The 21,983-nt window shown below is 47.4% G+C and overlaps 1 protein-coding gene across 1 annotated transcript in view; it reads left to right on the plus strand.

The window, feature by feature from the left end:
• The window catches only part of LOC125757446 (poly [ADP-ribose] polymerase tankyrase-1-like), a 236,199-nt gene that overhangs the window by 154,964 nt on the left and 59,252 nt on the right, over window positions 1-21,983 (plus strand). The window contains exon 2 of the mRNA XM_049413045.1: window positions 13,999-14,191. Coding sequence (XP_049269002.1) covers window positions 14,021-14,191 — 171 coding nt within the window. The 5' untranslated portion in view covers window positions 13,999-14,020. The remainder of the gene's footprint in view (window positions 1-13,998; window positions 14,192-21,983) is intronic.

Below are 21,983 nucleotides of genomic sequence, written 5' to 3' on the forward strand. Positions count from 1 at the left end.
GTTTACTCATGCCCCAGCAGCACGAAATGTTTCTCGAGCACCAGCAGTGTGTCATGTCATTTTAATAAGTCTATCGCCAGCACTCCCCCTGCCTTCTCCCTTTCGTATTATTCCTTAGTGCCAGCACGGCCGATAGCTGGCAAGCGATCAATTTTGGCGATACCCTCGCGAAGATTGTCACCGGATGCGTCGGCTTCTCCGAGCGATAATGTAGAACTGTTGGCATAGTGTCGGTCCACCGTAACTCGTCGTAAGTGGTTGAACGCCTTGCGAAAGTGAAGGTACCCCCGAAAGCGATCGTCGAAGAAAATGACCCCTGCTCAGCCAACTCCTATGCTTCGTCACTGGTGCACGCATTGGCGCACTCAGCCAGGATCTAGCCGAAGGATCTCACCGCGGAGCTGAGAGCGGTGTCACCCACAGAAATGTAATCCACGTATGCGATTCTTTCGACACCAACAGTTGTAGGCGTGAAAGAACTACGCACACGCAACACGACCAGCTCGACGAGTCCGACCGCGAACCGCGCGAACTCCTCCGACCAGGCCTCGGACAAATAACGATGACGAGCTCACGCCAGTGTGCCAATGCGAAGGCGGAAACATGCCAGTCTCGAAGGTCTTACTTTCGCGAGCGCTAAAAGCAAGCTTAAAACCAATTACGTCGTACGCGCCATCTTTGCAATACGAACCTCCAAGGTTATGCTTTTGTTCGCGGCAACGGAAAGTACGTTATGCGTGTCGCTTGCGACACTCATGCGGCTAACCTTACGGCCAAGCCTGGCCAAGCTGCGTGAAAAGTCAACATGGCCGCTCTCTTCCGTCCTCGCTCGGCCGGCTCGCAGCACATTTCGCAACGTATCATACGGGAACGGTCCCACAGTTGCGACGTAACAGCGGGGTTATACTGTGTGTGTGTATATATATATACTCTACTATATATGTGTGTGTGTTATTACTATTCGGTCCTCCAACTCTATCTCACATGCTCGAAAAAACGGCGTACTTTGCTGCAAGGCGAACGTATACATTACATTTTTATTCTATTTATCAAGGTCACGATATTTTTTGCTGTTTTGCGTATTCTATGCACTATGCATTCTTGTAATGTCTTAAATCGATGTTGGTCAAGTACAGCATGTTATATACAAAAGTCCTGCGTCCGACTCTCTGTTAGCCCCGCGGGGGATATCGTATCACTGTGGGTTTTCTGGCTAAATGTTTAAGCAGTTGCCTATTCCAGGAATATTCGGCCTACAACCCTGGAGCAATGTAGCCGAACAAACCGGATGCTGACCTCGCGATTCCAGTCATAGCATACATTCGCTAAACGGGAGCGCTGAGCACGAACTGTCACGGGCGCTGACGCGACGCACCGCCGTCTGAGGTGGACACCGTTGTTGGCCGGCTTTTCCTTGCCCGCCGCCGAAGCAATCAAAACCGCCTGACTTCCCTGACGCTGACTCCCTACTGCCTGCAGTCATGTAGCCTACACTGCCCGACTATACGCCTCGTCTACCACACTGGCAATGGGGGCCTCATTAATTAGCGGGCCAAAGCCGCAGTCAGCTGGTTGTGAAACCTCGAGTGTTCGTCTCCGACAGTGCGTGTGTTAATTTCGCCGGACGGAAGAAGTTTCGACATTGCCGAACATTTTGCAAACTGTCTACAAGATGGAAAGCACTCGGGTCGGACGCCGGCCGTCGTCTTTCCACCCTGTTTGACAAAACAAACACGCTCGTAAAAGCACTCTTGGGAGGCCTCGTGCGCGTTGTATAAGGAGACACTTCTCTCATATGTGAATAGGATCTCAATAAGATGGTTGGCGGAATCGAACTTTCTGAAGCGTTGACCGGCTCGTTGAGAATTAATGAACGGTAAAAATGTCGCGAAGCGTTTATCAATGTACATAGCGTGACATCCGTGAAGGAAAGTGGGCACTGCGATAACAATGATTATTTCTCTTCGGCATTACAATTTTCTTGTTTTTAACAGTCTGGCTTGAGTATAGACCAGAATTGAATGAGAATTTTTCGTAAACTGCATTATATAATAAAACGCATTACCTCTTACCGAGTTCAAATCTATAAATATACAAAGGTCAGTGCACATTGCCTGCACTATCGACAATGCCCTCTACTGTTAATAATTGCTGCTATATGTGCGAGGGAGCGATTATGCAAGGATGAGCTAGATCAAGCTGACACCTCTGTTGTGTCAGCCTCTTTGCCTGCGCTTATGAGCTTTTGGGTTCTTGGTTAGTCATAGTTTAAACACTTCGGTAGCAACAAGTCTAGGCATCAGTTCTTGTTAACTGGGGAGTTATCTATGTATTGAAGGAAAAGGGTTGTACTTCTAGCGAGCGCTTACTTGGTCGTGGGGTATGGATGCTCACCGATGACGCACTGGAGAGCTGTTTGCGAGTACAGAAGGATCGGTAAGTGCTTGAGTCCCAGGATCAATGAGATCACGTGATTAATCCACGACTCGCATCCCGTAAGACGGACTACTGGATTTTGCCAAGCCCGCTCGCACCCTTGCCGATAACATTAGCCGTTACTAAACGACAAGGGTATAGACTACTGCGCTACGCCTTTTCTTGATGGATATAAAGTTTAAGAGTCGTAGGCATCTTTGGGTACACCATCTGAAACACTACTCAGTTCAGGTTTTCTCTTATCTCTTTGTTTCCTGTTTTTTCTTTTATTTCTTTTTTTTCTTCACTCTCAGTCATTAGCTCGAGTGGCGGCGCTCCAACGTTATCGCGGGCATCGAATAGTCGGCGCTACATACGATTAAATATTCACAGAGGCTGATGAAATAACCCTTGCAAGTTACGCTGCAGAGCTATGTACGCCATCGACAAGAAAAACGTTCGGTGCGTATGAATAGGAGGCCGCGATCCCGGCTGCGGCGGCCGCATTTTCGATGGAGGCGGAAATGCTCGAGGCCCGTGTACTTAGATTTAGATGCACGTTAAAGAACCCCAGGTGGTCGAAATGCCGGAGCCCTCCACTACGGCATCTCTCATAATCATAGAAGAACAGACTGTTGGGCGAGTTGGTAATGCATTCTGTAAAAACTGCGCGAAAAACGTGGACAAAGGGAGAAACGGGCGACACAAGCGCATATTATATAAAAAAAAAATGCGCTTGTGTCGTCCGTTTCTCCCTTTGTCCACGTTTTTCGCGCAGTTTTTACAGAATCTTATAATCATATCGTGGTTTTGGGACGTTAAACCCCAATGATTATTATGAACAGGAAGCCGCGGCAAATTATCAAACGATTCCTTTCATCCGAGTCAATTCCTTTTTTTTTAATTCGCCGTTCACGTCTGGTTGATAACGTCAATTTCTTGGAATTCTACCCGCGTAGAATACTTACGTTGCCACGATGCTAATCAATCGCTGTTTAGACTGTTTAAATAATTATAGCTGTCGTTCACCTTTGACACCTCGAATTATGAAGGAAACATCAATCGTACCTGTATTTACGAACCTTCACGGAGTAAAGCGAAAGACAGGAAAGTTTAACATCAATGTTAAGTTCGCCAGGTATAGAGGATCTTCGCAAGGCCGAAATGGCCAACTTCTTTGGGCTGTTGTGATCTTGTTAGTAAAGCCAAGTGAATGCATGCCCATTGATTGAAGGCGTGTGAATGCCGTGCAGGTGCTCACACTCCGCCCGTGTCTCTGATCGCAGCATTTTCGTTCCAAATATCAGCCACGCTTTGTTTTCGTTCGATACAAGCATGCTGCTTTTCTATTTATAAGTGATCCGCTATCACTCCGGTTCTAAAAGAGTCTCCGAGCAAGGCGTGCGAACAAACAGGCCTATACGAGAGTTCGAAAGCTCAAGGCGGAGTTTTTTCGATGCTCGCCTTCGCTGCCGGAGAGCGCACTGATGCATTTCTGCTCCAGATCGAGCGTCCTCCACACCGCTATTGCATGCCGCCTATTCTAGAGATTCGTGCGGCTATTCGTTCTTGCGCTGCAGAGGCTGCCTAGCGATATTGTGTCAGCGCCGGGCCCCCCGCCTTTTATATATGAGCCATTGTGGAGTTCTTTATTCTCTTCCCTCGAGACGTTTTTGATGCACCTCGCGAAGAGTGTTTTCGGTCGTAATCGGAGAAACCGGCCGTTGCTGGGAAAAAACCGCTTCCGCTCTGCTCGACATTTTCCAGCGCGCGCGTGCCAGGCGATGCGTTCTCTCTCGCTGCTTTCGTAAAACCGTCCAGTTATTCAGAGACGGCCGCCGAGAACGCGTGTCCGTCCGGCTGCGAGGGCACGCCTCAGGACCATCAACGAAAAGCATTGTGTCCGGCTCGATTCGACGCAATGCACAGAAGCGACCTCTATAGTTCTTTCCATCGGCTCACGGGCCTCGTTCTCCCCAAGCACTTATAGGGAGTGGAAGATTTCTTAATGTCCGGGCCCCGCACGCATCATTTCGGCTGTCGCTGGCGAAGGTGCCGAATTAAATGTAATGGCTCATTAAGTTCCTCTCTCCGCGAGCAGCGCGAACGGCTCACTATACAAGGCGCGTGCGAACGCCTACGGCAGCGCGGAACGAGCTGGTATCAGAACCACCTCATTTTCTTTCTTTCTTTTTTCTATAAGCGGCGCATGCCGCTACAGCCTTGAGCATAGCTCGGGCCCCTCGCGCTGTCTGCTATAAGGGGAGTAGGCCGCATGACAACGCATGCTGTTCGGTTTATAAGGCAATTACGGCCGCAGAATTTTTCAATTTTACTTTGGCTTCATCGCGTGGTGCTTAACGTTTGCTGCAGCAAGACGCGTTCTGCTGCGTTTCTGTTGTGCCCTTCTTGATATTGCGGGGCTATTCGCACAAGTACCATTGCTCGGCCTTATGGCCGCGTTGCAAGCGCGCTCTCCCTTTTACGCTGTTTTTTTATTACAGCAACCCGACTGTTTATACATGAATTTTGTTCTTGTCGTTACACAGTTGTGCTGTAAATATTTAAATTGTGTGCTACGCTCGCAGGCGCTCTCATCCACTGGCGCCTCAAAGAGGTCATGAATAATTCCGCTTTGATAGGGCACTGCACCTTTATATGGCCATCACGTACAAATGAAATCGCTTAATTATTAGAAATTAAGTAGTATGAGATAGAAACATAGATTGCATAGGACAAATTAAGCTTGAAAGTAAGCCCAAGGCGAGAGACAAACGGCGCAAACTCGGCGCAAATAATTACACCAATCTAAGTTCACGCCTGGCTCCGTCTTTCTGTCGTCCGTTTTTCCACGTCTCTTCAAGAAATTGCTTGCACACAGCGTTTTTGGACAGCCATCAGATGGAGTATTGGCAAGCTGAGAAACGGGCATACTACGGTGAATAATAAAGGAAGCTGGATTTGGTGGGCTTCGTGAGAAATACGCATGTGCGTGCGCACGAAAAGTAGCCGGACGCTGAGATCGAAAAAGACGCACTTCCTCCTCGCAGCGCAGAAATTGGAACAATGCGGCACGCGCTCTGGAGTTCGTCGCCGGTGCGTGGCAACCCTCTCCGTCGCCATGCATATAGATGTGCGTCTCGCTCTCCCTATACACGCAGAGGGGAGCGGCGCTGGTGGGCGAAGCGCGTTTTAACTGGACAAATGTGAAGCGCGCTCGTTTCCACTGCGAACGAACGAGCCCGCCGACGGCGCGGACGGTGGCAGGCCGTAAACAGGTTGGCGGCGTCGGTGCGCTCGCCCCACGTGCGCGCATTATGGATCCGCTCGCGCCGCCGTGTCTGGCGGCCGTCCCGGCGGTTGTGACAAGGCGGCGGGCTCCACGCTGTTGCCGCTACGGTGTGGCGATACCAGTGATGCCCCTACTCCCCGATATCGACCCGCGCGAGCGGACGTGTTGTGTCCACCCCATCGACCTCGCGGTCCGAACCGCCACAGAGGCTAATTTCGCCCATGCAAATGCGGCCCCCAGTGCTCCGGTTGTCAAGTCCCCGTGACTGGGATCCTCTATGCATAGCCCCGACTTTGGCAGCCGGCCCATTCGGGCCAGTGCATAGGCCTGTAAAAGGGGAACAATGCCTGTACGGAATGTTTGAGGAAATCTTGTTGGCAACCGCGAGATCTAGAGCCATGGCAACAAATAAATATTATTGTACTACGTGCCATAGACGTTCACCTTATACGCGCTTTAAAAGGTTCCCTTCGTCCTGTAACAGAAAGTAGAAGTAACTCATTGAACACCATAGCCTAGTTTCTGCTTAGAGACGCGTATAGGGAAGCTCTGGGAACGTAAGGTTCCGCTCCGGAAGTCACTGTGCAGCTAGAACCCTGCTGGAGGAGTCACTATGGAGTTGGCAAAGAAAGTCCGCGAAAGAAGAGCCGGATCCTTAGCAAGTCCATGCTGTTACGATACCGTGTAGGGAAACGTAGGAAAACGGGAGGCACACATGCCTCTATGGGTTACTTCAGCGGCTCTCGATGCCTGAAGAGGTTCGTCATGAGAGAAGGTAACACGACACAGAAGGAGAGAAAAAACTCCTTTATGTTTTCTGGTTCTCTTGTGTCTGGATGCGTTACCTACTTTCATTATCTAAAAGGGGAGCTAGCCCAACTTTTTGTAGTTCATAAAGAGGAGCGTGTATTTGTATCGACTCAATTAATGAACTGGTCAGTGTTTCATGAATAGCCCTCTAGATCCTCTCGATTACCGTCGTATCTTTCAAATGCTAGAATGGCGACGGCGTTGAGGGTTGGATGAGCTAATTATGATAATTGCTTATGAATTGACTAATTAAATAGGTTGACGAATTGGATCAGAGGTACTAATCATATCATCACTTGAGAGTGTGAGGGTTTATCCCACCAGCAGTGGCCGGCGCCACACATACCCACCAATCTCTACTTAAGTACACTTGTTAAAAAAAATGGGACTACCTAAATGAACGCCATTTCGAACCGAGAGGCTGCATCAAATTTATAAACTGTAATAAAATTAGTTCGTTTTCCTTGACATGTTACCCTATTCGCCGCGAGATCGGGCTTCAGGTGGCAGCACCGTCGCCGCGCTAGTGTGGATAGGCGGTTGTCGGCACGTATACAAACGCACACAACAGCGCTTCGTTGTGAGCGCTTTGACCCGATTTCCGGCAAAAAAAAAAAAAAATGCGTTGACTGCAGCTTTCTGGTAATATGTGCGCTCTTCATTCCCAAATTAATGCACGAAGCGCGCTGAACGTTACAATTACTTGTGAGAGAAGCGCATTCTGCCAACGAACGGGTTGCTCGCCTTCGGAAACTGTCGGCGTTTTTGCAATCAATGACGTTTTCTTGTTGTTTTATTTTTACGTGTTTACCTTGTGTTCCACCTACTACGCACTGTTGTAGTGCGACTGAAATAAGTATTTACTTCTTGTTCATCTGGATAACCCACAACAAAAAGAAAGCCCGTATTCCTGCACGATGAGTTCAAATAGCACTTTGTGCCCTGCGTGTTAAAATATTCATCCGCATTCCTTAATCAGTTCTCCATGAAATGTAGGACAGTTGATAGGTTTACTGAGGAAAGCTACGTGGCTGACCGCGCTTTAGCGTTACGGAGATGTTTAACACGCACACGCTTGTTTTTATTCCAGTAACAATACACGAAGGTTGTACAGCACGGAATTTTTTCGATTGATTACTTGCACTACAGTAATGGAACAAAGGCCCGGTTATTTCACGGAACCAAAGTACGTTTTTTCATGCGAATAATGTCCGCTGCCTTCCGTCAATCTATAACAACGCAACACAAACGCTCAAGATAATGTAAAGAAAAAAGGATGTGGCTTCGCGTGAAATTACTACGACATAAATGTAAAGTACGCCGTTTGGATTAATTTTGACCATCAGGGCTCTTTAACGCGTACCTTAAACTAAGTACACGGGTGTTTTTGTATAAATTTCGCCACAAGTTAAAATTGCACAAGGCAACTGAGTCTTGCGATTTCCGTGTCATTCAACTTTCTGTTCTTTTTAGGGGACAATTTAAGTACCGAAGTGTCAGACGTGACTTGACAGAAATATTTCTCTGTAGTGGGACGAGGACTGTACGCAACTAAAGCTCGTCGCGTAACATATATAAACGACAGTCCCGAAGTTATACACCTAACCACAACGCGCAAGTGCATGAGAGCCTTTTTTACCACCGAGCCGCTAAAAAGCTATATTCACATGAGATTTAATACTTCTCATCTTTAGGACAACGCCAAGTGCCCTCTGCAATGCGCTTGAACCACAGAGCGGCACCTACACTGATATGACTCTCGTGAACGGAGGGTACGACGACCACACACAGCACTCTCGACAAGTGCACTCACTGATCTTATTACAGTGCATATACAACCGATCAAGGCCAAATGCTTCTTTACATCGTGTTATGCATACGTACGAGCGATTAAAGTTGCACTAACGCAACGGAACAAACTGCCTTTTGAGGACCTGCATGACGTACGCGCACATGTTAACACAACGTAGCTAGCAGACGACGCATGGCGCAATCAACTCTAGGCGCGGTTCAGCCAGAAGCCGCCAGGCGGCGACTCCGCTCGATCTCACGGCCAATAGTTGCAGGTCTTTCTGGCTTTGTTTTTCTTCTTCTTCTTCCCGTTTGTTTATCATGTTTTCTTTAAATACGCAAATAGGCGGCGTTAGAAACAGGTTAGACTGCTGGGAGTTATGCCTACAGATAGCGCAAGTCAGGTATTGTGCCCGAACTTGGCTCTTCACAGCACTTCTAGAAGAAGTGACGAGCGCATACGAGCCTTGCCGATGTTAATCCGGTCGGCAGCGTGAAAGGGAGCAGCGCGTCGGCAACCCCGACCCGGGCTTACGACTTGGTAGTCTGAACGAAGTGACCGCGCGCGACATACGAGGAGATATGGGCTCCTCGTATGTCGCGCCGGATCATTACTATGCACTGCTATGGCGTGCCGCGAACGGTCGTCGAGGGCGAGGCACGTCTGCCGTGTGCGCTGATGCACTATTGGCGTCTTGGTATGCGCTGCGCTTGGCGTACGCCTCTCCTCTTGGCGAGTTCCTTCTTTTTCTTCGTTGTCCCGACGACGTCGATCAGGTTGCATTGACTAGCTCGCGGTCCGAGGCACCGCACTCTCCGAGTTGGGCTGACCGCAGCGCAGCGAACAGGAATGCGGAAGGAGCGCGCCGGTGGTATGGACTCTGTCGGTAGCGCAGAAACTGGCCTTGTTCAAAGCAGTGGATGTTGACCTTCTGGCGTCCGCCGCCCAACACTGCGGCGCTGTCTGCTTCCGTACCTTCTCACGAGCGCAAAGAATGTTCGCGGAGGTTCCGCTGCAGTAGCTATAGATGTGTATCGCTTCCGTCTAGGCTGTTCAATTGATTCTTACCGCGCACGGTACACAAGCTCTTCAGGCTGTGTGGAGGATCGTAAAAGGCGTGTCACTGAGTCTGCTGACATACACTGAAAACTGATGCGACATACGGACCTTGCAAACCATCTAAACTCCAGATACCAAGGAATGTAGGGAAAAAATACTGACGAAAGGAGAGAAAATGGCCGAAAGAAAGAAATGTAGCGGTGGAAGAATGCTTTAACTTGCTATATAATATGCGCAGTCAAAGCGAACTATATCGGCCGCGTGCGAAGTTTAAGTGAAAGTGTGCGTTATCAGAATAGTCGATTTCTAACATGACATAAAGAAAAACATGAAAACACTGTGCACACAGCGAAAAAAGAAAATCACCAGAGTCGTTAAACATCGCCCTACTGGGCCAAGAGTACAGACAACAGGAAAACGAGTGGTCGTCTTGTAGTCCCAAACACTCGTGTTCTTGAAAGGCTGTTGTCAGTCCTGTTTGTAGAGTAACTAGTGGTATTAGGTGCATAAAAAAAACAATACAAGTTCGCATGAACATACACAAAGTTAAATGCTAAACCCGTTCACGACAGACCGCCTCACAAAAGTACTGCGTGAAGTCATCATTTGGCAGAAAGCTGTGACATTGTGTCCTTGGACCATTCCCATTATCCTGCTGGTACTGTTTAACACTCTTTCCACACTCATGCACAGTTGTTTTTCTTGTTTGTCTGTCATATATATATATATATATATATATATATATATATATATATATATATATATATATATATATATAGTTCACTTGACCAGCTTACATCCTTCGGACCCTCCGTGGCATCACCGTATTGCCATTTGAATTACTTTATTATTAAATAGCTGCTCTGAACAAAAGGCGCAAAATCTGCGAGAATTCGTGAGGCCATTTGTATGCGTGAGATCGCCGTACTGATTTCTTCTTTAAAACACGAAATGTGCGGGAGTCATATATAATACGAAAGGCTGGACGGCCTCCTCCTGTTTTCAGAATATATGCACGTACTGATGCGGGTGCGTTTGTTTTTCTTTTATTATAATGTAAAAAAAAAAAAAAACGTGGAGCCAATTGCTATGGATTTTTTCCTCTGGGATGATCTTGTGTCAACGAGCACGTTGCTCAGCTTTCACTCCTGGGGAATCAGAGACACAAAGCTTTTGTTCGTGAAAGAGCTTTACACCGTTTTCGATTTTTTATTTACCAGGGGCTAAGACAGTATCGCCTCTCATTAAGACGCACCCTTAGCTGAACGGTTTCTGGTTTGGCGCAAAAGTCTCTCCAAAGAGGGTCTCATGAAAAACAACTTCCTTCGCCTTTGAAAACGCTGAGGGAGCGCTTGCATGGGCCTTAAATGAAGGAAAGCAGAAGCGCGTAATGTACAGAACACAGGTGTTTCGCTATCGGGCCGGCTTTCCAGTCTTTTACTTCTTTCGTTTTCTGCCATTCACATCTTCTTTGAAAAGAACAGCAGTGTTTTTAATTGACTGTTCTTAATAACTGTGGCCCAGAATGATATTCTTTTCGTTTCATTACTCAACGTAACGAAAGGAACAGATACAATAATTAAAACATTCGTAAAGAGTCCTTTGTGTTACCTTCGGACTTTTGGACTTTTTTTTTTTCCTTTAACGAAGAAAAGGAGCGCGAAAAGCGCGCTGCTCTCTTTGCTCTCGTTGAATTTGCGAGGGAAGCCGTGTCGAAACGATGAAGTCTTCGAGACAAATCCTGTTTGCCTAAGTTGTTTGCCATAGACGCTTTGGACGGGCCTCGCCTGGCGAGAAAGACCGCGCCAGCCTCGACGTAGTGCCGAGGAGGAGAAGGGGATTTCGCAGACACAGTATTTCCCTTTCCTATATCTTTTTTTTTCTTGGTATGCGACTGAATAGCGCTGCCGTTACTGAACACGATGCCTTCGACTGTGCACACATTATGTGTCGTGCTTACGGGATTTACCGGTGTCGACTGCAGTTTGCTTGCGTTTCAGCGGCTTGAAACTGCCGACAGAGACGCGAGTAAAATCTTTCAGCGCGATCTCGCAAAATACGCACGCTCTACAAAGCACTCAGAGTGATGTAAGCCGATTTTGTAATAAATTCATTAAATAACGATGCCTTCTTATCAGATGTAACTAAAAAAAAGTTACAGTGACGTTTCATTCCGTAAACGGGGGCGATGAGCAAGCGAATTGGTGCTATCCCCTTGTGCATTGCCCGTTGAACATCTCTGCGGTAATCAGTGTGGCTTTGACAAACTCCACGACGGCGATTTGACAAATGGTGCATTTACACTTGTACATGATATGGCTGACCCGCTGCCCCTTGACCCCAGCATTGGGAAATCAAATGTTCGGAGTCATCGAGCGAGCTGTGCTCGTGTTTACTTGTGCAACCAGACCCCAGATTACGCGAACGTTTTCTACGCCTACTCGCGCTGTTGTTCATGGCTCACAATCGCTTCTTTCGCAACGCTTCGCCTCTTCCGCTTTGCCTCTAGGTGGCACTGCTTGTGCGGACACACTAAAGTCCCTTGATATATAGAAAGTAGCCACACTCTCCTCCATATACTCTTCAAAGTGTGCAACCCTCCTCTCCCAAGTGCCCAAACCTTATCTATATCCTCTCCCAAACGGCCACCGTGCGGGTGCCGGCCCTATAACCCGGCTCGCGCCACTTTCCTATCAAGAATGCTATGTCACGCTGATAACGCGCGCGTTTCCCGGGCGACGGCCAGTGAAGCGGGGAGGCGGAAGGCGGGAGTGCTTGGCGTGGCGGCTCGGTTAAAAGAAAGACGGTACTTTCCCAAAAATATCCAGGGACTTTAGGACACACTAGGGTGCCTCGACGCTCCTCCTCCTCCGCAGGAGCATCGAGGCACCCTAGGGCACTCTGCACGACAGCGATTGCACAAATGGGGCGCTTACGCTTGCGCATAAAATATATAATGTCCACACAGTGTTGTATACTTATCTATGCAAGTCGTGTCATCTGTTACTACAGACGGTTTTATGACAGCTAGCAGCGTAGGCAGGGTTAGCGTTGGTGTAGCACGATACGCTGTTTTCTTAACATGGGCACCCAAGGGGATATGACCCATGTATGACCCATGCGCAGTGGCGACAAACGCTAGCGCAAAGCTTTGCGTGCCCTATTCTAAAACTGCCTTATGGCGACAGCGCTGCGTGAAGACGTAATTAACGAACCAGCATGTCGGCCCACAGTGACAGTTTGACAACTATATATATGTGCATGGGTGGCAGCCTCCTGGGTAATTCTTTGTTGTTTCTTTCCTTGCGCTTTCTTTTCTCCGGCAGAACTGATGTAGCCATTTTTTTTTTCGGGCAGATGGCCAAGGTAAAGCTTTATGTTTCCGTCGCGAACAATAGAATAAAATATTTGCGTAACATTACTTGTTGCTCTGATTTTCAACATTCGTAAGAAAATCCGCGATATCAACGAAGTAAGGCACCCTTAAAGTAAGGCACCCTTGTTTGTTAACGCAGTGAACTAGTTAGAGATCGGAAGTGTTTGTCTGAAGCACTGCAGCGTTTAAGGCCGAACCATATAGAGCGTTTTTGCCGGCGTTTTCTGACGTTGCGTCCCTCGGCGGCGTCGCATCAACGCCGTCAGAAAGGGCGGCAAACCATATGAGGAGCGTTAACTCAGCGTCGCACAGTGTGACCAGAGGGAATGAACCTGACACCTCGTAAAGCAGTGTACAGTTTCCGTCAATGGACCAACAAGATATATATTCCTGATTATAGCTTTTATGTCTCATTTGCAGTTCTGTGGTGCAAAAAACGAGTCACAGTGCCACCGAAAAGTATTTTTTTTTTATTTGACTCGTAGCGCCAGCTATTGGCATTGAGAAGAACCACAAACTTGTAATATATGGCCTCTGAGCTTGAAGCTGCCGTATATCTTTGAGGCCACGTATTCGGCCAATACACTTATTCCTGCTAAGCCTACCGATGAACTTGAGTACGGCGCTCGGAAAGAGTTCAAAGATATCACGAGCGCTTTGCTGTCGAAGCTTCTAAGGAACAAGCTAAGTCAAATACAAGCATCGCTTGAGAACTTAAGGGCCACACAGCGCACGGCGACGACTTATTAGATTCGAGGCGGGCGGCAGCCATTTTGGCTGCAGCAACGACGCCGTTACGTAGCGGAAGTTGCTGCCAGCCGCATGCTGATTGGTTCTGCGTCCATCGAACTGCTTCCGGCGTCGACGCTGCCGCCCGTGATGTCTGGACCGTCCAGAGGTGGACGTTTCGTCCACCGTCACCGGTAGCGTCGACGTCGAGGGACGCCGGCGTACGAAACGCCGGGAAAACGCCGGCAAAAACGCTCTATATGGTTCGGCCTTTACGCTCTCCATACGCTGGAGTGAACAATATGGTGTCTCCGCGTGGATAATGTAGATTCAGAGAGTAGTTGTGTCGATTGTTCTTGAAGATTTTAAACGACACACACCTCGCCTATGATTGGTGACGAGTGACACTCATCCCGGGAAGTTGTGTGCTGGGGTGGGGAGGATGGCTCACGAGCCCCCGGCACTTACGCCGCACGCGCGATGGCTCACGGGCGGCCATACTGACATGCTCTGTTCGCTGTGCAGGCGGCCGCTGCGTGATGCCTCCATGACGTCGTGGGCGGCCATGTCCGGCTCGGACTCGCCGCCGCGGGAACCCGAACCGCCGCCCGAGTGCAGCAGCTCGACCGGCTCCTCAGCGTCGCCGCTGCACGCGCCACACCAGTACCGCTTCGGTCTACACAATGACCTCGGAAACTTCACCGCAAAGCCGCCTAAGGTGAGACACTCGCCGCCTGCGGCGCGCTCTTTACGTCTATGTATTACGCGCTAAATGTCTGCCTAGTCTGAGCCCATCCTGCAGTTCCATCAATATACCGGGTGCTTCTTTCTTTCGTTTTTTTTTAGCATATACAGACATTTTACAGGAAGGCTATAACGGTAAGGCACCTGTTGTAATTGCAGACGAGCTCTACAGTGAGGCGGAAATACGTTGCCACTGCTAACGATACTCTGACGAGACTAATTAACAAAAAATATTATCAACTTGAGCCCTGTTGTTTATGTGAAAAAGCTTCATAATTTCTGGAAGCGACATTTTTTTATAACGAAAACATCTCGAGTAATTTGAGATATCCATCATCGATTTTAAATGCCCCGACCCAGGCAATATCGAAACCGAGAGCGCCGGGAGCGCACGAAAGGCGGCGGCACTGTTGCGTTACGCGGAAGCGGCCCGTGATGATGAAGTGACAAGATTTTAATGAAGGCGCGTCGCAGCACAGTCTGCTCTGGAAAGGCGACAAATCATCTGAAATACATAGTGGACTACTTAGTGTTTGCGTGTCATGCGTGGTGTTTATGTATTTCTTTCTTAGAGTGGGAGCAAAGCATTCTTTCGCCTTTCGCACTGTCTGCGAGAAGCGCCGCAATGGTTGTCCCTCAGTTTTACACTATTCTGCAGTTGAAGGAGAGACCGGATTGGCGGTTTCCTTTCAAGTCCCACAAGATGGGCAGGTTGGTAAGGATGCATGACTTCGAATGAGTAGCGCATAAAAAAAACGCGCTTGTCCTTTCTACGTCTTTTGCCTCCGTTTTTTATGCACTACACGTTCGAGGTTTTCTTTGGCACAGCGAGAAAGTTTTATATAAGTACCAAACATGACACGTAAAGAATGAGCGATATCTTAATTGTGTGTGTCAGATCACTTGCCACTTTCTCCGGCAAGACACTGCCGCGAAGCGCCTTCATTCAAATTTTCTCACCTATCGCCACGGTGCGTTTCAGTATCACGTAACAGCGCGGCCACCTTTTTTGCGCTTTCGGCGCGCTGGAGGCCTGAAAGTTAGGCTCTGAATATCTCAAGCTACTTGCGGCTTCTTGTATTTCTAAAAAATGTGACTTCGATAAATTGTGACGTCCTACAAGTTTTCCATACTGGTCTGAGCTTGATAATAAAAATGTTGACAAGATTTTGTAAATTATTTCTCCCGACGTTACTTCAGCAGCGTCAAGTTATTTCGTATGCGAAGTTCACAATTGTCTGAATGTCAGGTGCATGTTGATAAAAAAAGTCTGCATTGCCTTAGGTAGAAGAGAAAAAAAAACGACCCGGTATAAGTTTCTTACTTCGATAAGTCTAACTCATGGCTTGCATTGCATTGACATTGAAAAACGTTTATTGAAAAGCGAATCTGTAAATCTGTAAGCAAATTTGTATATTTCCGATGTTACAATCACCGCTTGTGCTGTGAATTCGTAACATAGTGTGCGCGAATTTAAAGAGTACAATAACAAACAATTAGCCAAGACAGTGCCACTGAAAGTATCGCTTGAGAAAATTTATTGACGCGTTATTTTTTGTCTTAGTTACAAATTAATAAGCGTACCATATGCAGCGGGAAACTGGAAATATTTAGATGGAGCTAAAAAGCAAGAAAAAAAAATGCGACGACTGAAATATTATCGTCTCGACAAATGTGCTCAAACGTGGCAGTCATTAAGCGTCATTCCTTCACCTCTGTCTTCGCGTTGACAATCAAATGTGATTGAGAAAGATTCGTCCTGTGAACGAGATTACGCACTGTCCCCCTTCGGTGACAGCTTGTTTGTGTAACGAGTCTGCAGGATGAGTTTCTTATTGTGGGCCGCCTCGATGGGCTCTGCGCGGTGCCAGGAGAAATCTGGAGTGAGGCCCCAAGGCAAGCCAGGTTGTGTTTGCGACGCGCGTGTCGTCTGCACAAATTTGATTATGGCCGATGGCTCTGTCTCGCGCCTGCCCCGGGCTCAGAGTGTAGCTGAGGACCACCGCCCATAGGGCCGCTATTGGGCCCGCTCGCGCCGTGCCTCCTGACGCTGCAGCATACGTCGTGCGAGTCCTCCCGATCGTTCTGCTGTTTTTGTAGTAGACGGCGCTTATTTGTCGTCGGCACTGGCACAGAGCCTTGTGCGATTCGCTGAGGTTCGGCTGAATCCGATGTCGGATAAGGTGGTGCTGCCATAGGTGAGGCTAGCCTGGCACTCTGAGTCGGACATTTATCCCTCTTCACTAATTGTGACTGTCTCCGATTCACACATGTTTATCTCCACTTCAATCACTTATCAGAAGGCAAGATCGTGCGAGACCTGCTGGAGGGCCATCAGAGGTCTTTCAAAGAAAACCAACGGTTTTGCACACGTGCAGCGAAGGCATATTTCTTTCACGTTAAAATAAAGTGAAAGACGCGTGCGGCTATGGTAACAAAAAAACCTGGACACCAACAACTGAAACAGGCGAATATTTGTTTTTGGTCGGAGTAAAATTTAAACATTAATGGTAGTGAATGGGAGTAGCCCTGACACAGAAGCATGTTGAATCAAAAGCGGCCTCTTCGTCACTTACTTTGTTTGATTTTATGGGTAACACATAAAGGGAAGTGATCACACTCAAAATAGGAGAACTTGCATGCAGTACAGTGATGAAACAACATTTATTCTAAAGGAAAAACACAGATTTCTCGTTGTGTTAGTTGTGCAACGACTTCCCTTGTACAAAAAAGACTCCTCACGGTTTTATAGATAGGACAATCCAAAGTGAAAAGTGGTTTGATTTCATCCATACTTCTGCTTTCATAAAGAAAAAAAAAACACCAGAGGCACGCCACAGTATAGTATATCAGGTCCATAAGTGTCCTGATTAAGCACTAAGGGTAACTAATGATGGGACCCTAATGGTGGGTAACAAAATCATGTCCCTGCTTCCTGCATACCTGCATTCCTACATTCATTATACAGCGAGTATCTCGACTCCGGCAGGTTGGGTGCCTTCAGGCGGCAAAAGACTTACTAATGCCGAGGCATAGAATTCTCATTTGAGCCAAAAGCGCGGGAATAGCGTGAGTGAATTGTCAATGTGTGATAACAGTGCCCACTAACGTAAAACTAAAAATACAGAAATAAGAAGACGACGAAACACGCTAGAAATAATTAAAAAAAAAACAGAATAAGTTTTCAGAAATCGAGAACAAATTAAAACATAATTAGGGCAGCGTCGCACTAGTGGTGCAACGCCTGAAGGAAGAGCGGAGCCGGGTGGTCTTCTTTCTTTCTCTTTATTCTTCTCTTTCTTTCGTCATCTCTTTGTTTCCTTTTCTCTCTTCTCTCTATTTGTTCTGTTTTTTTTTTGTCTCTGTCTTTTTCTATTTCTTTGTTTCGGTCGATATACATTTGTTTCTCGCTTCCTGTTTCTTTCTGTTTATATCTTTCTCCCTCTTTTTATTGATTCTGTCTCTTTCTGTTTTCATTTCTCTTTCTCTTTTTTCTTTCTCTCTCTTTCTCTTTCTTTCTATGCCATGCTTTACTCCCTCCCCTCCTTCTTTCTCTCCTCCTCACCCCCACCTCCTTTTCCCACCCCCTTGCTATACTGTACAAGACTATGCTATGCTCTGCTAGTGTGCCTGGATAGCCGAGTGGCTACAATACTTGCCTTCGGATCGTGGGTACGCGGGTTCGAATCCCGCCTTGTAAAGAAATTTTTTTTCGCCAAGAATTTTCTATTTCTCTCTCTCTCTCTGTCTCTCTCTCTCTCTCTCCGTACTTGTTATCTCGCCCATTCGAGTTACTGCATCCCACGCCGGACAAATCAGCGAAGCGGGAGAGCGCGCGCCAGCGCACATGTTCGGTGAGTGAAGCAGAAGATGAAGACGAAGAGAGCGAGCGCCGGCCGAGTTTTTGCACTGCGCGCGCTAGAAAGGCAGAGGTCATTCATGATGGTGATAGTTTATGCGAACGCGTTACGGCATAACGAAAAGCATAACAGCTCCGCTGTAAAAAATCACACCATCTCCCGCTAAAGGGGACCATGAGGCGATGCGAAGCAGCGTTTCGGCATGTAGAGCCCGCGTTTCAGAGGGGGAGTGGAGAGGGGAGGGGAGAGAGGGCGAGGGGAGAGGGGAAATGGGAAGGGGGGAGGGGGAGGGGAGCGAAGAGGGAGACGAGGTTGTGGAGAGGACTTGCGCATGCGCAGTAGGGCTGGTCACACCGCACACCACCACCACCACCACCACCGGATTGAACTCCGCTATAAGATGCTTCACATCTAAAACTGAAAACTCCGGGGAATCCAGCACACGACCCTCTCTAGCAGAGAAGCCCGATACCGTAACAATTACTCTAAAATCGTGCGTGAATATGGTCGATATGGTCGGTAGAACGCTCTGAAGGATTTGCCGCGTGAAATCTAGCGCGTGGACACGCTTAAAGGGGCCCTGCAACACTTTTTCAGCATGGTCAGAAAACGCTGCCGATCGGTAGTCGAGGCTCCGGAGAACACGCGACCCATACATTATAGCGCAGCACGCGGCCTGGGATTTGCAATAAATTCGCAAAGTCATCTAAAAAGCGCTGCCTCTTCTCTCGACATAAAATGATGCTTACGGCGTCACAGGCAGGTTCCACGCCATTGGCTGATTTGAACATGGCGCGCTCGGTAGTTACTGCGGCCGCCGCGAAAGGCCGCCACTCTTACGTGCTCGCACTGAAAGTACGCCGCGCGTTCGAAGAAAAATAAGAAAATATGCTCAAGGTCAGGAGGCGCGCGTGACGTACCTTCTCCCCCCGTGCCATCCCCCCCCCCCTCCTGCTTAGCTTCCAGCGCTTTCGTCGGGGTGAGAGAAGAGAAACCAATTACAGCGTGCGACAAATCTTCGTAACTCCGCTCGTACTGGACGGATTCTAAAAAATTCTGCGGTGTTCGATTCGTGAGCCAATAAGTTCCTAACACTATACAACTAACAAATGCCACAGTTGTTACGTCTTTGTGATTGAGAAACGCGCTAAAAGTGTCGACAATTCCGTGTTGCAAGTAGTCACATAAACATGCAGGGTGGCAGAAAAATGGCAAAATGGTTAGCGATTGAGAAGCAATTAAACAGAGAACTTGGAAGAGCCACCACATATTGACAATTATGTTTGGGAAGAGCACAACAGGATAATAAAAGAAAGGAAAGGTTGGGGTGTAGGAATGCTAATTCACTGCGGAGCCAAATGGGATAGAGTGAAACAGACGTGTTCAGAGCACCTCTGGGTTTTGAGCACAGTAGGTCGAAAGAAAACGTGGCTAGGGGTAGCCTACTAGTGGGCGGGTAATAACTGCAAATGAAAGAATCAGGAGATAGTGGATTGCATAAGTACGGATGTTAAGGAATTTGGTAATGGGGCCGAAACCATCCTTCTAGGGGACATGAATGCTCATATACATGACCTTGACGGATATTCAGACACCAATGGGAAGTTATTGCTACATCCCTGCGAGCAACAGTCTTGAGATAGTTAAAACGGGGCCTAAACATGATGGGCAGATCACGTGGGAAGTCGGAAACAAGCAATCAAGTATTGATTATTGTCTCATGACTGAAGGAATTTATCACAGACTGAGAGAAATGAGAATAGACGAAGGGATTAAAAGCTTGGGTAGTGATCATAAATGAATAACATTACAAATGAGATATAAAACTGGAAATAAGAACATAGAATCATCAAAGTCTGGCAGCTCGTATTTAAATGACAAACAAATAACAAATATAGCTGCAAGAGTCGAGGAAGAAGGAGGCAGAGTACCAGGCAAGGACTGGGAGCAGAGTGAGCTTTTACATCTAATGAGGAAAGAGATAGGGAAAGAGAAGAAAACTATTTGCTGGAAAGGAAAGAGAAAGCCAAAAAGTTGGTGGAACAAGAAAATCCGGGAAGCGATCGAGGGGCGACGTGAAACATCACGGGATCATAGAAAGGCAAAAAAAAAAAGGGGGGGAGAAGCGGCCGCAGGACAAAGTCAGCAAAATATGGGAAATGTATCTAGAGAAAAAATCCATTGTGCAGAAATTGGTCGGGGCAAAAATTAAAGGTGAAAGTGAACGCTGGGTGACAGAGATTCATGAAAAAAAGAAGGCCGCGCCTAGGATATTTTGGAGCCACATAAAAGCGCTAGGTAGGAAGCCTGTCACGATGCAACGACATATTGTAGATGAAGGAGGAAATCGAGTGGAAGGGTATGAAGCGCTAGGTTACATCCAAAAGGTAACAGCCGATTTATTTAAAAAGGTCGTCCAGGGGATTTCCCCGGTGAGTAAAAGTATGACTGAGAAAGCAACCGAGGAAGGGCTAGTACTTGAGAATTTCAGCTGGAAAAAGGTCGAAGGAAAAATTCCAAAGCGCACTGCCCCGGGCTTAGATGGGGTTCTCGTCAGCCTTATTAACGAACTAGGACATAACACTAAAGAAGCAGTGTTGAAAGCCGTAGAAAAATGCTTACAGGACAGGCAAATACCGGACAGTTGGCGAAAAAGTAGAATGAACTTAATCTATAAAGAAAAGGGAGAAAAGGATAAGATTCGCTCGTATAGACCGCTAACCATTACATCGGTACTATACAGGTTGGCGATGCAGACAGTAAAGATAAAAATAGAAACGTGGGCAGAAAATTAACAATATTTTGGGAGAAATTCAGAATGGTTTTCGAATCGACGATAACCTTTCTGTTGTTACTCAGTGTATAGAAATATCTAAAATAGAAAACAGGCCCTTGCACGTGGCTTTTCTAGACATCACAGTGGCGTACGGCAACGTTAATCAGGAAATTTTGTGAGGTGTTTTTGAAAGGAATGGGCGTAGGCGACGACTGCATACAGCTTTTGAGGGAGATATACCGAGAAAATACAGTTTGCATAGAATTGAAAGAATAGGTAGCAAAGAGAACGTTGATATTAGCAAGGGGCTGAGACAGGGATTGTCCTTTGTCCCCGCTGTTATTCATGCTGTACATTTTGAGGAGGGAAAAAGCGCTAGAAGGTAGCAACATTGGTTTTAATCTGTGACACAAACGGGGCGGCGTGGCGATTGAACAGAAGCTTCCAGGTTTATTTTAAGCGGGCGATATTGTCTTATTTGCGGACAGTCGAGATTATATACAGCGTCTGGCGGATATATGCGGAAGGGAAGGTGAAGCTCTTGTACTAGGATTTAGTGTAACAAAATGTGGATTGATGGTATTCAATGATCCCAATGATCAATGTCAATACAGGGCCAAGAAATACCGAGGGTAAGCAAATACAAGTACCTCGGAGTATGGAAAAATGAGAGTGATAGATACATGGAGGTACAGGAAAAAGCCTCGGCAATAAAAGGAGAGAGGAATGCTGCAATAATGAAGCACAGAGCGCTGTGGGGATACAGTAGGTACGAGATGCTTCGAGTTCTGTGGAAAGGTGTAATGGTTCCGGGGCTTACATTTGGGAACTCAGTGGTGTTCATGAGGTCAGAGGTGCAATCGGGAATGGATGTAAATCAAAGGACTGTGGGACGCCTCGCGTTGGGCGCTCACGGGAAGACGACAAATGAGGCTGTAAAGGGCGATATGGGATGGGCAGGTTATGAGGTGAGGGATGCTCAGAGCAAAATAAGGTTCGAAGAGAGGCTAAGGAATATGAAAGAGAGTAGATAGGCAGAGAATGTGTTCCGGTATTTGTATAGAAAGAGCGTTGACACGCAGTGGAGAAAAAGAAGTAGGAGGCTCGCCAGTAAATATACGAATGGCAGT

The sequence above is a fragment of the Rhipicephalus sanguineus genome, chromosome 1 (assembly GCF_013339695.2).
Source record: "Rhipicephalus sanguineus isolate Rsan-2018 chromosome 1, BIME_Rsan_1.4, whole genome shotgun sequence".
Classification (NCBI taxonomy): domain Eukaryota; kingdom Metazoa; phylum Arthropoda; class Arachnida; order Ixodida; family Ixodidae; genus Rhipicephalus; species Rhipicephalus sanguineus.